The sequence below is a fragment of the Coregonus lavaretus genome (assembly GCF_964263955.1).
Source record: "Coregonus lavaretus genome assembly, chromosome: 3".
Classification (NCBI taxonomy): Eukaryota; Metazoa; Chordata; class Actinopteri; order Salmoniformes; family Salmonidae; genus Coregonus; species Coregonus lavaretus.
This window is the reverse complement of record NC_139990.1, coordinates 6,060,262-6,077,077: the sequence shown is the minus strand read 5'-3', so window position 1 is coordinate 6,077,077 and position 16,816 is coordinate 6,060,262. Positions and strand designations below refer to the sequence as shown.

Genomic DNA, 16,816 nt, shown 5'->3' with positions numbered 1-16,816 from the left:
ATACACACCCTGACTCAACAAAAACGAGTCCCCAGAGTCAGGGCGTGACATTGACTGATAATACAGTTTGATTGACTGATATTAAACAGACTGAATTGGTTTCATTTTTAAATGATTGTGAGCTACAGTTGACAAGATAATTTACCTGGTCCTGCCTAATAAATCAGAAGGTGATTCTTGGTATACAGTCTGGAACAAAGCACTGCAAAAAACGTGGAATGGGAATAGGATACAGACCCGGTTTAGGGTAAGGGTTTAGGTTTAGGGGGTAGGGTTGGGAATAGGATACGGACCCGGTTTAGGGTAAGGGTTTAGGTTTAGGGGGTAGGGTTGGGAATAGGATACAGACCCGGTTTAGGGTAAGGGTTTAGGTTTAGGGGGTAGGGTTGGGAATAGGATACGGACCCGGTTTAGGGTAAGGGTTTAGGTTTAGGGGGTAGGGTTGGGAATAGGATACGGACCCGGTTTAGGGTAAGGGTTTAGGTTTAGGGGGTAGGGTTGGGAATAGGATAGGATACGGACCTAGTATAGGGTAAGGGTTTGGGTTTAGGTTTAGGGGGTAGGGTTGGGAATAGGATACGGACCCGGTTTAGGGTAAATGTTTAGTGGGTAGGGTTGGGAATAGGATACAGACCCGGTTTAGGGTAAGGGTTTAGGTTTAGGGGGTAGGGTTGGGAATAGGATACGGACCCGGTTTAGGGTAAGGTTTAGGGGGTAGGGTTGGGAATAGGATACGGACCCGGTTTAGGGTAAGGGTTTAGGTTTAGGGGGTAGGGTTGGGAATAGGATACGGACCCGGTTTAGGGTAAGGGTTTAGGTTTAGGGGGTAGGGTTGGGAATAGGATACGGACCTAGTATAGGGTAAGGGTTTGGGTTTAGGTTTAGGGGGTAGGGTTGGGAATAGGATACGGACCCGGTTTAGGGTAAGGGTTTAGGTTTAGGGGGTAGGGTTGGGAATAGGATACGGACCTAGTATAGGGTAAGGGTTTGGGTTTAGGTTTAGGGGGTAGGGTTGGGAATAGGATACGGACCCGGTTTAGGGTAAAGGTTTAGTGGGTAGGGTTGGGAATAGGATACAGACCCGATTTAGGGTAAAGGTTTAGGGGGTAGGGTTGGGAATAGGATACGGACCCGGTTTAGGGTAAGGTTTAGTGGGTAGGGTTGGGAATAGGATACGGACCCGGTTTAGGGTAAAGGTTTAGGGGGTAGGGTTGAGAATAGGATACGGACCCCGTTTAGGGTAAGGTTTAGGGGGTAGGGTTGAGAATAGGATACAGACCCCGTTTAGGGTAAAGGTTTAGGTTTAGGGGGTAGGGTTGAGAATAGGATACGGACCCCGTTTAGGGTAAGGGTTTACCTATCCAGTGTACTTGACAATCAAAATAAATAAACATAGCCTATTTTAGCGTATGCAAAAAACGGACACGAAAAATAACTCAACACAGCTACACATCAACATACAGTACCTTGCTGACTTCAGTTGTTCACCTTCGTGCAGAATCAGGAGCATCATGTGATGTGGGAGATTCTGTTGGCAGAGCACTCTCTGCCCATGCGCAACCAGTCCACTCTTGAACCTCCACTATCCCATAAGCCTCCTCGCTGGAAGTCCATTCGTTCACCACAGACCCGCGCAACGAAAAGGCAGCAAACATGTCGGACAAGAAACAGACTGTAGATTTGGGATTATTAGAGGAGGACGATGAGTTTGAAGAATTCGCAGCCGAGGGTAAATTAATTATTGTTCATTACGTTACTATTGTTAACCCGTTTTTTACTGAATTGTCTCATTTAGCGACAACTTTTCAGACTGGGCCCAACAGTGACTCAGCTAGTTAGCTTAGCAAGCTAGCTAGTTATGCTAACAACATTGAATGAAGAAGTAGCTAGCTAGTACCTAGCCAGCTAACGTTAGTTAGATACCTCTGTTTTGTTAGCTAGCTACCACTGATAGCTAATTAGCGATTGTACTGGTGGAAACTTTACCTAGTTAAACGTTAGCCAACTAACGTCAACTACAATGTAAGCAACACACGCAGAATCTAAAAGCCAGTGAATTAACGTTCGCTAGTTTGCTACGTTAGTTAGCCAACGTTACCTATCTATCTAACTAGCTAGTGTAGTAATTAGTTGAGTAAGAGTTACTTGTTCGATAGATAACGGTAGTTACTTGTCTAGCTAGTTAACTAACGCTTATAATTTGTCATTCTCATCATTGTTCAGATTGGACGGGATTGGATGAGGATGAAGATGCCCACGTGTGGGAAGACAATTGGGATGATGACAACGTAGAGGACGACTTCTCTAATCAACTCAGGTAGCCAGTAACCGCTACACCTTCCACCTTTTACTTATGACAAATCGTTGTGCCCCACTCAGCAACCTATCCCAAGAAATGAGATCTACCACTCAGTTTAAGGGATGTGATGATTTTTGAGTAGGCCTATATGACTTTACATAAATATGAAATGGCAATGGTAACTAGAACAGTACAAATTGACATGCTGAATGTTTAGGCACAGCAGATTTCATCAGGCTTTAGATGGAGAGTCTCTGAGGAGAGTAGTTGTAGGGTGTCCAATCAAAAACGCATGTTTTGACCAATGGGTAAAATAATGTTAATTGTGTAGATAATCCTCTAAGAAAACCAATGGTCCAAACCCTGCCCCATTGAGAGCATCTTGACTGCGTGTATCACCACTTGGTATGGCAACTGCTTGGCATCAGACCACAAGGCTTTACAGAGGGTAGTACGTATGGCCCAGTACATCACTGGGGCCGAGCTCCCTTGCATCCAGGACCTCTATACCAGGTGGTGTCAGAGGAAGGCCCTAAAAATGGTCAGACTCCAGTAGGGCTGTCCCAGACAAAAAATGTTTTGGTCTAAATCGATTGGTCTAAATTCCCCTCCATATAGACACATCCTATGTGTTTTAATCAAATTAACTATATTCACTGAGCTTGTGTGATGCTTTAAGCACACTGTTTGATTAAATAATGAAGACACAAATGTCTAGAGGGAGCCCAACAAGCAATTGATTTGATTGTGCCGGGCGGGGCTCAGACTTGCTGTGTAAAAAAAAAAAGACGGCGAGTGACTGTGTGACTAGCACCTGTTGTGTCTCTCCTCCCTGCTGCAGCGACCAACAGTGTTTATCGCGCTGTCCGTGTTGCTAAAGCTGCTACATAATTACAGCCATACCTGACTTACTTATATCCCTCATTTGTTTAGGAAAAATATTCCCTCAACCCTTGTTCTCTTTACATGACCAATAGGGCCTGACCTATAGTATATAATAATCACATCAATAAATTGGTTATAACAAACTCCGAACACCATAACAGCAAAATGGATGCAAAGGACATGACAAATAAACTCGAAACGGGGAAATGTTTAAGCTACTGGTTGCTCATGAGGTAAAGGGGAAGTCAGATGCGTGGAATACATTTGAGTAGTTGTGGAAAATATTGGAGATCAATAAAAATAAGGTAAGGAGCGAGCGTGGGGTGCATATTATGTGCCAAACAGGTGCTGTTAGATTACGATATCATTTTTCTGACTGTTTGAAACATTGTAAACAACACTAAATAAATTATAAGCGTACCAGAGTGTGTTGTAACGTTTTTTTGTTACGCCTTTATTACAGCAAAGACTGAAAACGGTCGCATTCATTCGTGAATGCAATTTCCTAAATGGAACGGTTTATTTATTGTTTAAGCTAATTATTCAAGGCTCGCTTTATTTTAAACTAAAATGCTTGATTGCATTTTAAATCATGAATGACTCCTATCCTGTGTGAAAAAATGTATGATTGATACAGTAACCTATAGAAGTACTGAAATATAGGCCTAAGTAAGTTATGGTATTAAGACTAAACAGGATGCGCTCTTAGGCCTACAGCTCAATGGTGGTTATACAAGGCTACTATACTAAGCCTACTAATGATAACGACATTACTTATTATTAATAATGATCATAATAGTAATAATAACAATAAAGAGATCAAGAAAAAATAGCATTGTTATAAATATTAATTTTCGGACAATTTTGTAACAGTGTAAACAACACTAAATAATACCAGAGAGGCTGTTCTAACGGGAAAAAAACGTGTAAAGCCTTTATTACAGCAAAGATTTAAAACAGCCAAATTTGTGAAAATATTTACTTGACATGTCGTTGCATGAGGCTTGGCGCTCACGGAATCAGTAGGCTATTAAACAAACACTCAAACAGGCAACAGAAGCAGGATCGGTCTTATTTCTGTAGATACATATGGATGATTTATAAAGCCAGGCACATTTAACAGTTAGGCTATTGATTTATAGACCTAATATTAAGTTGGTTTCCTCTCTCCCTACTTTTCTTAGACAATAAGGCAAGGGCTGTTTTCTCGTCTCATTCTGCTGCTGCCTCTGTTCTGAACACCAATATGCTGGTCCTCTGTAGCTCAATTGGTAGAGCATGGCGCTTGTAACGCCAGGGTAGTGGGTTCGATCCCCGGGACCACCATACGTAAAAATGACTAAGTCGCTTTGGATAAAAGCGTCTGCTAAATGGCTTATTATTATTATTATGCTGGTTAACTTGGCTGTTAAGCACATAGCAACATGGCCTTGGAAAAGGCGCCAATTCAACAGTGCACTGATGCGTTTCAGAACCGCGGACATCGACCACTATCCAACACGGGAGAAAGCGCGTTTGTTATAAAGTAATATTAGATTTATTAGTGTTGCACCATTGTTCTTATGTTATATAACCAAATACAATTTCAGTAGCACGTCTTAGAGTGATGGACTGTGCCATCCCCACAGCCTCCACAATGGATCAGTCCACTCAGACAGGCCCAAAACAGACGTGTCTTGTACACCATGATACAGTTGAAGTCGGAAGTTTACATACACCTTAGCCAAATACATTTAAACTCAGTTTTTCACAATTCCTGACATTTTAATCCTAGTAAAAATTCCCTGTTTTAGGTCAGTTAGGATCACCACTTTATTTTAAGAATGTGAAATGTTAGAATAATAGTAGAGAATGATTTATTTCAGCTTTTATTTCTTTCATCACATTCCCAGTTGGTCACAAGTTTACATACACTCAATTAGTATTTGGTAGCATTGCCTTTAAATTGTTTAACTTGGGTCAAACGTTTCGGGTAGCTTCCCACAATAAGTTGGGTGAATTTTGGCCCATTCCTCCTGACACAGCTAGTTTAACTGAATCAGGTTTGTATGCCTCCTTGCTCGCACATGCTATTTCAGTTCTGCCCACACAGTTTCTATAGGATTGAGGTCAGGGCTTTGTGATGGCCACTCCAATACCTTGACTTTGTTGTCCTTAAGCCATTTTGCCACAACTTTGGAAGTATGCTTGTGGTCATTGTCCATTTGGAAGAACCATTTCCAACCAAGCTTTAACTTCCTGACTGATGTCTTGAGGTGTTGCTTCAATATATCCACATCATTTTCCTTCCTCATGCTGCCATCTATTTTGTGAAGTGCACCAGTCCCTCCTGCAGCAAAGCACCCCCACAGCATGATACTGCCACCCCCGTGCTTCACGGTTGGGATGGTGTTCTTCGGCTTGAAAGCGTCCCCCCTCTTCCTCCAAACATAACAATGGTCATTATGTCCAAACAGTTCTATTTTTGTTTCATCAGACCAGAGGACATTTCTCCAAAAAGTACGATCTTTGTCCCCATGTGCAGTTGCAAACCGTAGTCTGGCTTTTTTATGGCAGTTTTGGAGCAGTGGCTTCTTCCTTGCTGAGCGGCCTTTCAGGTTATGTGGATATAGATACTTTTGTACCTGTTTCCTCCAGCATTTTCACAAGGTCCTTTGCGGTTGTTCTGGGATTGATTTGCACTTTTCGCACCAAAGTACGTTCATCTCTAGGAGACAGAACGCGTCTCCTTCCTGAGCGGTATGACGGCTGCATGGTCCCATGGTGTTTATACTTGCGTACTATTGTTTGTACAGCTGAACGTGGTACCTTCAGGCGTTTGGAAATTGCTCCCAAGGATGAACCAATTTTTTTCCTGAGTTCTTGGCTGATTTCTTTAGATTTTCCCACGATGTCAAGCAAAGAGGCACTGAGTTTGAAGGTAGGCCTTGAAATACATCCACAGGTACACCTCCAATTGATTCAAATGATGTAAATTAGCCTATCAGAAGCTTCTAAAGCCATGACATCATTTTCTGGAATTTTCCAAGCTGTTTAAAGGCACAGTCAACTTAGTGTATGTAAACTTCTGACCCACTAGAATTGTGATACAGTGAATTATAAATGAAATAATCTGTCTATAAACAATCTGTCATGCACAAAGTAGATGTCCTAACCGACTTGGTTGAAAAACGAGTTTTAATGACTCCAACCTAAGTGTATGTAAACTTCCGACTTCAACTGTGTGTGTATATATATATATATATATATATATATATATACATACATACATACATACATACATACAGTGGGGAGAACAAGTATTTGATACACTGCCGATTTTGCAGGTTTTCCTACTTACAAAGCATGTAGAGGTCTGTCATTTTTATCATAGGTACACTTAAACTGTGAGAGACGGAACCTAAAACAAAAATCCAGAAAATCACATTGTATGATTTTTAAGTAATTAATTTGCATTTTATTGCATGACATAACTATTTGATCACCTACCAACCAGTAAGAATTCCGGCTCTCACAGACCTGTTAGTTTTTCTTTAAGAAGCCCTCCTGTTCTCCACTCATTACCTGTATTAACTGCACCTGTTTGAATTCGTTACCTGTATAAAAGACACCTGTCCACACACTCAATCAAACAGACTCCAACCTCTCCACAATGGCCAAGACCAGAGAGCTGTGTAAGGACATCAGGGATAAAATTGTAGACCTGCACAAGGCTGGGATGGGCTACAGGACAATAGGCAAGCAGCTTGGTGAGAAGGCAACAACTGTTGGCGCAATTATTAGAAAATGGAAGAAGTTCAAGATGACGGTCAATCACCCTCGGTCTGGGGCTCCATGCAAGATCTCACCTCGTGGGGCATCAATGATCATGAGGAAGGTGAGGGATCAGCCCAGAACTACACGGCAGGACCTGGTCAATGACCTGAAGAGAGCTGGGACCACAGTCTCAAAGAAAACCATTAGTAACACACTACGCCGTCATGGATTAAAATCCTGCAGTGCACGCAAGGTCCCCCTGCTCAAACCAGCGCATGTCCAGGCCCGTCTGAAGTTTGCCAATGACCATCTGGATGATCCAGAGGAGGAATGGGAGAAGGTCATGTGGTCTGATGAGACAATCCACTCGCCGTGTTTGGAGGAAGTAGAAGGATGAGTACAACCCCAAGAACACCATCCCAACCGTGAATCATGGAGGTGGAAACATCATTATTTGGGGATGCTTTTCTGCAAAGGGGACAGGACGACTGCACCTTATTGAGGGGAGGATGGATGGGGCCATGTATCGCGAGATCTTGGCCAACAACCCCTTCCCTCAGTAAGAGCATTGAAGATGGGTCGTGGCTGGGTCTTCCAGCATGACAACGACCCGAAACACACACAGCCAGGGCAACTAAGGAGTGGCTCCGTAAGAAGCATCTCAAGGTCCTGGAGTGGCCTAGCCAGTCTCCAGGCCTGAACCCAATAGAACATCTTTGGAGGGAGCTGAAAGTCCGTATTGCCCAGCGATAGCCCCGAAACCTGAAGGATCTGGAGAAGGTCTGTATGGAGGAGTGGGCCAAAATCCAATGACTGATGGTACCTGCATCTGATAGTCATGGTGCTTTCAAGACAACTGGGAACTTGGAAGCTTTAGAAAGATGCCAGAGTTTCCGATTTGGAATTCAGAGTTGGGTGACCGTTCAAAAAGATTTTTCCCAGTCTGATCTAATTTTTTTCTGACTTCCCAGTTGTCTTGAATGCTCGGAAGTCGGAGATTTCCGAGTTCTCAGTTGTTTTGAACACGGCATTAGTCTCAGCAGAGGGAGGGAGAGCTCAGCAGATGGTGAAATTTGAGTCGTATCGCATCTGCCTCATGCACAAATTCATGTTGTTCCTATGACCAGAGAAAGTGAAATATTCCTTGATATTAAAATAGACACAATATGCTGCTAATAATAATAAAAACACAGAGCTATCAATACACTTGGCTACTAATTGCAGCTGCAGCGCGAGTGGAATTAGGGAGAAGTGCATTTTATGTTTTGTAATAGTGTTGAACAAAAACGGTGACAGTGCTTTAATAAAAACTTGAACTCATGAAAACAGCAGCTCTTTGCTATGTTCTTTGACGGTCTCTCTCTGATCATGGTTTTAAAAGTTAGGACATCTAACATAGGCTAGTATCAAACTTTGCTGTGGCCAGGGTCGTGGAAGCTGTAGGTACAGTGATTTGAGCTAACCGATTGGCCAGCACAGTAAGCAAACTCGATTTAGCCACAGATCTCCCGGTCCGTGAGGCAGGCGGAGTTTGTCTTTTCAGACAAATTATGTTTCCATATTAGAACACTTTGCCTACCCGCTGTACAGGGCTTCTGAATCAAGTTCACCTACCGCCAACATTTATTTTCAAAGCAAATTACATTTAATTCAGCTCGTTTCATTCTAATTCTGCTTTTTGAGTCCCGCTGAAAAAACTTTGACATGGACAGCCACAAAATGTAAAATCCTCCAAAGTTGTTACGAGAAACCTGCACCGCTCTGTCAACAGAGCTCAGTGCTTATTATCGGATTTATTAGCTTACGAAATCCGACATTTTGGATATAATGTTAATATGTTAGAAAGACGCCACTGAACGATTCAGAGCATGAATAATCATATTTGTCTTGGTAAAATGTATTTTATAACATAAGGGAGTGAAATTTCATCACCAAAGTGTGTTTTCACCCTCTCTGGACAGTCGGGTGGACACCCTACTAGTTGACAACAATGACAAACACTGATAACGTGTCAAAGTTATTAGGAGATGCAAGCAAAATATAGCTTTCTTTGAAATTATTTATACATACAACTCATCCCAAACCATCTCAATTGGGTTGAGGTCGGGTCATCTGATGCAGCACTCATCACTCTCCTTCTTGGTCAAATAGCCCTTACACAGCCTGGAGGTGTGTTGGGTCATTGTCCTGTTGAAAAGCAAATGATAGTCCCACTAAGCCCAAACCAGATGGGATGGCGTATCGCTGCAGAATGCTGTGGTAGCCATGCTGGTAAAGTGCCTTGAATTCTAAATAAATCACTGACAGTGTCACCAGCAAAGCACCATCACACCTCCTCCATACTTCACGGTGGGAACCACACATGCAGAGATCATCCGTTCACCTACTCTGCATCTCACAAAGACACAGCGGTTAGAACCAAAAATCTCAAATTTGGACTCATCAGACCAAAGGACAGATTTCCACCGGTCTAATGTCCATTGCTCGTGTTTCTTGGCCCAAGCAAGTCTCTTATTATTAGTGTCCTTTAGTAGTGGTTTCTTTGCAGCAATTCGACCATGAAGGCCTGATTCACGCAGTCTCCTCTGAACAGTTGATGTCTGTTACTTGAACTCTGTGAAGCATTTATTTGGGCTGCAATTTCTGAGGCTGGTAACTCTAATGAACGTATACTCTGCAGCAGAGGTAACTCTGGGTCTTCCTTTCCTGTGGCAGTCCTCATCAGAGCCAATTTCATCATAGCGCTTGATGGTTTTTGCGACTGCACTTGAAGAAACGTTCAAAATTGTTGACATTTTCCGGATTGACTGACCTTCATGTCTTAAAGTAATGATGGACTGTCGTTTCTCTTTACTTATTTGAGCTGTTCTTACCGTAATATGGACTTGGTATTTTACCAAAAAGGGCTATCTTCTGTATACCACCCCTACCTTGTCACAACACAACTGATTGGCTCAAACGCATTAAGAAGGAAAGAAATTCCAGAAATTAACTTTTAACAAGGCACACGTGTTAATTGAAATGCATTCCAGGTGACTACCTCATGAAGCTGGTTGAGAGAATGCCAAGAGTGTGCAAAGCTGTCATCAAGGCAAAGGGTGGCTACTTTGAAGAATCTAAAATATATTTTGATTTGTATAACACTTTTTTTTTTGATTACTAAATGATTCCATATGTGTTATTTCATAGTTTTGATGTCTTCACTATTATTCTACAATGTAGAAAATAGTAAAAATAAAGAAAAACCTTTGAGTAGGTGTGTCCAAACTTGACTGGTACTGTGTGTGTGTGTGTGTGTGTGTGTGTGTGTGTGTATATATATATATATATTACACACAGTGAGGGAAAAAATTATTTGATCCCCTGCTGATTTTGTACATTTGCCCAATACTTATTTCCCTTGTTAAAATGCAAATCAATTTATAACATTTTTGACGTGTTTTTCTGGATTTTTTTGTTGTTATTCTGTCTCTCACTGTTCAAATAAACCTACCATTAAATTTATAGACTGATAATTTCTTTGTCAGTGGGCAAACGTACAAAATCAGCAGGGGATCAAATACTTTTTCCCCTCACTGTATATCCCTAGTCTTTTATCAATGCTTCATGAATGCTTTCCAGTGGTGGCGTTATGCTTTGGTCATCTATAAAGCATTGATTCTTGAGTTGATTGAATCCTTATGGAATAATGGTGCGTTCGGATGCTATCGGACACTCGTAGAGACCTGACTTCCGGAGTCGTAAATAGCCTAACCTCTATAAATGACCCTCATAAATCGGAGTTCTAAGTGGGAAACTCAAACCAGAATGATTTACGAGTTGTGACATCACTGACCTTTCACCTTTCTGACCGAAAAGATTTTTACAACCTTGATGATGTAGCCTACTTAATTTGACCCATACAATCTATTGTTTGATATACTGTCAAAGTAAGCAAGCCAACTGAATAATAATAATAATAATTAGCAATGTTAGGCATCTTATTCGTCTAGCAAAATTCACGCTTAAATCTCATTGGTAGGAGAGTTGTTCCGATTTCAAAAGAACCTCTGATGCTTTCGTGACATGTTTCAAAGTTCAACTGAGCGTTTCGAGATGCAGAGAAGCATCCGAGTGCATCTTTTCTGGTGGATGAGGCATTCTGTTGTATGGAAAAGCCTAAGGAAGGCTCCTGCTTTCAGCCGTTCATTTTCGTGGTGTCTCTTTTCTTACGATGGGAGACATTTGTCAGCATAATTGCATGTCATTTGTTAATGATAATGCAGGCTTTGAATGATACGGACAGTCTACAATGTGTGCTTCTTGAGTAATTGTCAGCAATATGTATTTTTATTTATGTACGTGTGTAGGCTACTCTTGTTGAATAATCAACTGTTGTTTTGACTTGAAGTGGCCAATCTGTTTTCATTTTTCAAACAATTATTGCATTGTTTTATTCAAACCTTATATATGATTATGTTATAAGGTTATACCTAGTACAAGTAGGCCATAGCTGCCTGCGTTTTATATTTTGTCAGTCGTATAATAACAGCTTCTCTCAATCGACGTAGATGGCCACTTGTACTTTAACCACGGTACTTCTTTTCCTACATTTGACCAGGGCCCATAGGGAAAAGTAGTGCACTAAATGGGGAATAGTGGGCCATTTGGGACACACTCCTTGTAATCACCTTGATTGACTGATCCTTTTTTTTTTTCTCTGCAGAGCGGAGCTGGAGAAACATGGGTACAAGATGGAGACATCGTAGTAGCCGCAGAGTCCACACAGCACTGTTGGGATTGGATAGGGATGGACTTTGATGTTTTGAATCTTATAACGTCACACTTACAATGGAGGATGTTTTAACTAGCTAAACTCGCAAATTTTTTGTAAGAAACCTTGGCACGAGTGAAGTGTTTGAAAATGATGTAGACATTAAAGATGGTTCAGTTCAAGTACCTGTTCACATACTCTTATTTATGCACATTTTCCATCTCTTTATATATAATCAGCTGGTCAGTTACTGCTTTAATATAAATCCATATTTTACAGTGTTATGTTTTGCTATAAAGACCACTTTGGTTCAGGGCTTTGGTTTAACAACCATTTAAATACCACTTTTTGTTAGAGCCATTGATTTAAAACGTAGCTTTACTGCCAGCACTTCACTTAACCTACTTTTTAATGGTCCAGTAATTATTGGCCTGTGTGACACACTCCATCTATTTTAATCCACAATATGAATGTTGCATGATGTTAGTAAAGAGTCAAGTGCTGCACTGCACATTTTACCATTGTGATGCTCTTAGTTTGAGAACTACCAACCATTTTTCACATGGTCACTCTCCCATATTAAACCATTAAATGAACAGGTGTGTGTCAGAAGTGGATAGAGAGAGAGACACACACAGGGAGGTGTGTGTAGGATGATCCACACACTGCCAGCCACACACACAGAGTGAAGCGTGTTCCCTCTGAGCTTATGGCGTTGGGGCTGGGTCTCAGTCTGAAGGAGAGATTATCCACTGCCGTGTTTGTCAGGGGGCAGGGAGGTGGTCTCAGCATGGGGGCCCCCGGCCTGCCCTGCCTGGGCCTGCCCTACTCCCGACCAGGCCCTACTCTTCCGGCTCCGCACAGCAGGGACCCCCGCACTGAACCGGAGGCCAATTTACCCCAGCCATACTCCCCCCGGCAAAATGATTTTGCTGTATTTGTGGACTCTGGATGCCAGTAAAACCTGCTGCCTGCCAGCCTGCTGTAGAAGAGAAGAGCTGCTTCCTCCTCCAGTGTTCCTCCCTCTGCTTGGCTCTGTCTTAATATGTTGCTGGTAGGCCTGCAATAGCTTCTGTTGGAATAGCAGTTAATAATGTTTTCTACACATACTGTTTTCCAGTGTTTCTCTACATATTGATTATGGTAGTATTATTAAAGATACAATCCTGATTTCTTGTTCAAAACAAAATGTTGGGTTGATTTATCTAATCTATCCACCTGCCACATCCGACGAGTGTCAGAGCCGGTGTAGTACGATTCAGTCTTAGTCCTGTATTGACTCTTTGCCTGTTTGATAGTTCGTCGGAGGGCATAGCGGGGTTTCTTATAAGCGTCCCGCTCCTTGAAAGCGGCAGCTCTACCCTTTAGCTCTGTGCGGATGTTGCCTGTAATCCATGGCTTCTGGTTGGGATATGTACATCAAATCAAATTTTATTGGTCACATGCGCCGAATACAACAGGTGCAGACATTACAGTGAAATGCTTACTTACAGCCCTTAACCAACAGTGCATTTATTTTAAACAAAAAAGTAAAAATAAAACAACAACAACAAAAAAAGTGTTGAGAAAAAAAAAGAGCAGAAGTAAAATAAAGTGACAGTAGGGAGGCTATATATACAGGGGGGTACCGTTGCAGAGTCAATGTGCGGGGGCACCGGCTAGTTGAGGTAATATGTACATGTGGGTAGAGTTAAAGTGACTATGCATAAATACTTAACAGAGTAGCAGCAGCGTAAAAAGGATGGGGTGGGGGGGCAGTGCAAATAGTCCGGGTAGCCATGATTAGCTGTTCAGGAGTCTTATGGCTTGGGGGTAGAAGCTGTTGAGAAGTCTTTTGGACCTAGACTTGGCACTCCGGTACCGCTTGCCGTGCGGTAGCAGAGAGAACAGTCTATGACTAGGGTGGCTGGAGTCTTTGACAATTTTGAGGGCCTTCCTCTGACACCGCCTGGTATAGAGGTCCTGGATGGCAGGAAGCTTTGCCCCAGTGATGTACTGGGCCGTACGCACTACCCTCTGTAGTGCCTTGCGGTCGGAGGCCAAGCAGTTGCCATACCAGGCGGTGATGCAACCAGTCAGGATGCTCTCGATGGTGCAGCTGTAGAATTTTTTGAGGATCTGAGGACCCATGCCAAATCTTTTTAGTCTCCTGAGGGGGAATAGGCTTTGCCGTGCCCTCTTCACGACTGTCTTGGTGTGTTTGGACCATGATAGTTCGTTGGTGATGTGGACACCAAGGAACCTGAAGCTCTCAACCTGTTCCACTACAGCCCCGTCGATGAGAATGGGGGCGTGCTCAGTCCTCTTTTTTTTCCTGTAGTCCACAATCATCTCCTTTGTCTTGGTCACGTTGAGGGAGAGGTTGTTGTCCTGGCACCACACGGCCAGATCTCTGACCTCCTCCCTATAGGCTGTCTCATCGTTGTCGGTGATCAGGCCTACCACTGTTGTGACGTCGGCAAACTTAATGATGGTGTTGGAGTCGTGCCTGGCCATGCAGTCATGGGTGAACAGAGAGTACAGGAGGGGACTGAGCACGCACCCCTGAGGGGCCCCCGTGTTGAGGATCAGTGTGGCAGATGTGTTGTTACCTACCCTTACCACCTGGGGGCGGACCGTCAGGAAGTCCAGGATCCAGTTGCAGAGGGAGGTGTTTAGTCCCAGGATCCTTAGCTTAGTGATGAGCTTAGAGGGCACTATGGTGTTGAATGCTGAGCTGTAGTCAATGAATAGCATTCTCACGTAGGTGTTCCTCTTGTCCAGGTGGGAAAGGGCAGTGTGGAGTGCAATAGAGATTGCATCATCTGTTGGGGCGGTATGCAAATTGGAGTGGGTCTAGGGTTTCTGGGATAATGCTGTTGATGTGAGCCATGACCAGCCTTTCAAAGCACTTCATGGCTACAGACGTCAGTGCTACGGGTCGGTAGTCATTTAGGCAGGTTATCTTAGAGTCCTTGGGCACAGGGACTATGGTGGTCTGCTTGAAACATGTTGGTATTACAGACTCAGTCAGGGACATGTTGAAAATGTCAGTGAAGACACTTGCCAGTTGGTCAGCACATGCTCGGAGTACACGTCCTGGAAATCCGTCTGGCCCTGCGGCCTTGTGAATGTTGACCTGCTTAAAAGTCTTACTCACATCGGCTACGGAGAGCGTGATCACATAGTCATCCGGAACAGCTGGTGCTCTCATGCATGCTTCAGTGTTGCTTGCCTCGAAGCGAGCATAGAAGTGGTTTAGCTCGTCTGGTAGGCTTGTGTCACTGGGCAGCTCGCGGCTGTGCTTCCCTTTGTAGTCTGTAATAGTTTTCAAGCCCTGCCACATCCGACGAGCGTCAGAGCCAGTGTAGTACGATTCAATCTTAGACCTGTATTGACTCTTTGCCTGTTTGATGGTTCGTCGGAGGTCATAGCGGGATTTCTTATAAGCGTCCGGGTTAGAGTCCCGTTCCTTGAAAGCGGCAGCTCTACCCTTTAGCTCAGTGCGGATGTTTCCTGTAATCCATGGCTTCTGGTTGGGGTATGTACGTACGGTCACTGTGGGGACGACATCATCGATGCACTTATTGATGAAGCCAGTGACTGATGTGGTGTACTCCTCAATGCTGTCTGAAGAATCCCGGAACATGTTCCAGTCTGTGCTAGCAAAACAGTCCTGTAGCTTAGCATCTGCGTCATCTGACCACTTTTTTATTAACCGAGTCACTGGTGCTTCCTGCTTTAGTTTTTGCTTATAAGCAGGAATCAGGAGGATAGAGTTATAGTCAGATTTGCCAAATGGAGGGAGAGCTTTGTATGCGTCTCTGTGTGTGGAGTAAAGGTGGTCTAGAGTTTTTTTTCCCTCTGGTTGCACATTTAACATGCTGGTAGAAATTAGGTAGAATGGATTTAAGTTTCCCTGCATTAAAGTCCCCGGCCACTAGGAGCGCAGCATCTGGATGAGCGTTTTCCTGTTGATTAATGGCCTTGTACAACTCATTCAGTGCAATCTTAATGCCAGCATTGGTTTGTGGTGGTAAATAGACAGCTATGAAAAATATAGATGAAAACTCTCTTGGTAAATAGTGTGGTCTACAGCTTATCATAAGATACTCTACCTCAGGCGAGCAAAACCTCGAGACTTCCTTAGTATTTGATTTTGTGCACCAGCTGTTGTTTACAAATATACACAGACCGCCACCCCTTGTCTTACCGGAGTCAGCCGTTCTGTCCTGCCGATGTAGCGTATAGCCTGCTAGCTGAATGTTATCATTGTCGTCGTTCAGCCACGACTCGGTGAAACATAATATATTACAGTTTTTAATGTCCCGTTGGTAGGATAACCGTAATCTTAAGTCGTCCACTTTATTTTCAAAAGATTGAACGTTGGCTAATAGGATTGATGGAAGAGGCAGTTTACTCGCTCGCCGTCGGATCCTTACAAGGCACCCCGATCTACGTCCACGATATCTCCGTCTCTTCCTCACGCGAATGACGGGGATTTGGGCCTTGTCGGGTGTCTGTATGATATCCTTCGCGGCCGCCTCGTTGAAGAAAAAATCTTCGTCCAATACGAGGTGAGTAATCGCTGTCCTGATATCCAGAAGCTCTTTTTGGTTATAAGAGACGATGGCAGAAACATTATGTACAAAATAAATTACAAATAACGCGGAAAAACACAAATAATAGTACAATTGGTTAGAGGGCTGTAAAACGGCAGCCATCTTCTCCGGCGCTGTTGGGACGACGTCATCGATGCACTTATTGATGAAGCCAGTGACTGATGTGGTGTACTCCTCAATGCTATCGGAAGAATCCCTGAACATATTCCAGTCTGTGCTAGCAAAACAGTCCTGTGCTTCCTGTTTTAGTTTTTGCTTATAAGCAGGAATCAGGAGGATAGAGTTATGGTCAGATTTGCCAAATGGAGGGCGAGGGAGAGCTTTGTATGCGTCTCTGTGTGTGGAGTAAAGGTAGTCTGGAGTTTTTTTTTCCTCTTGTTGCACATTTAACATGCTGGTAGAAATTAGGTAGAACGGATTTAAGTTTCCCTGCATTAAAGTCCCCGGCCACTAGGAGCGCTGCCTCTGGATGAGCGTTTTCCTGTTTACTTATGGCCTTATACAGCTCATTGAGTGCAATCT

At 43.2% G+C, this 16,816-nt stretch overlaps 1 protein-coding gene across 1 annotated transcript; it reads left to right on the top strand.

The window, feature by feature from the left end:
- The first annotated feature begins 1,597 nt into the window (after positions 1-1,597).
- sem1 (SEM1 26S proteasome subunit) lies at positions 1,598-11,875 on the top strand. Its single transcript, XM_084158350.1, has 3 exons — positions 1,598-1,729; positions 2,224-2,317; positions 11,646-11,875. Exons 1-3 carry the CDS (start codon positions 1,654-1,656, stop codon positions 11,686-11,688), a joined length of 213 nt encoding a protein of 70 aa, XP_084014476.1. The 5' UTR covers positions 1,598-1,653; the 3' UTR covers positions 11,689-11,875.
- Positions 11,876-16,816: the final 4,941 nt, after the last annotated feature.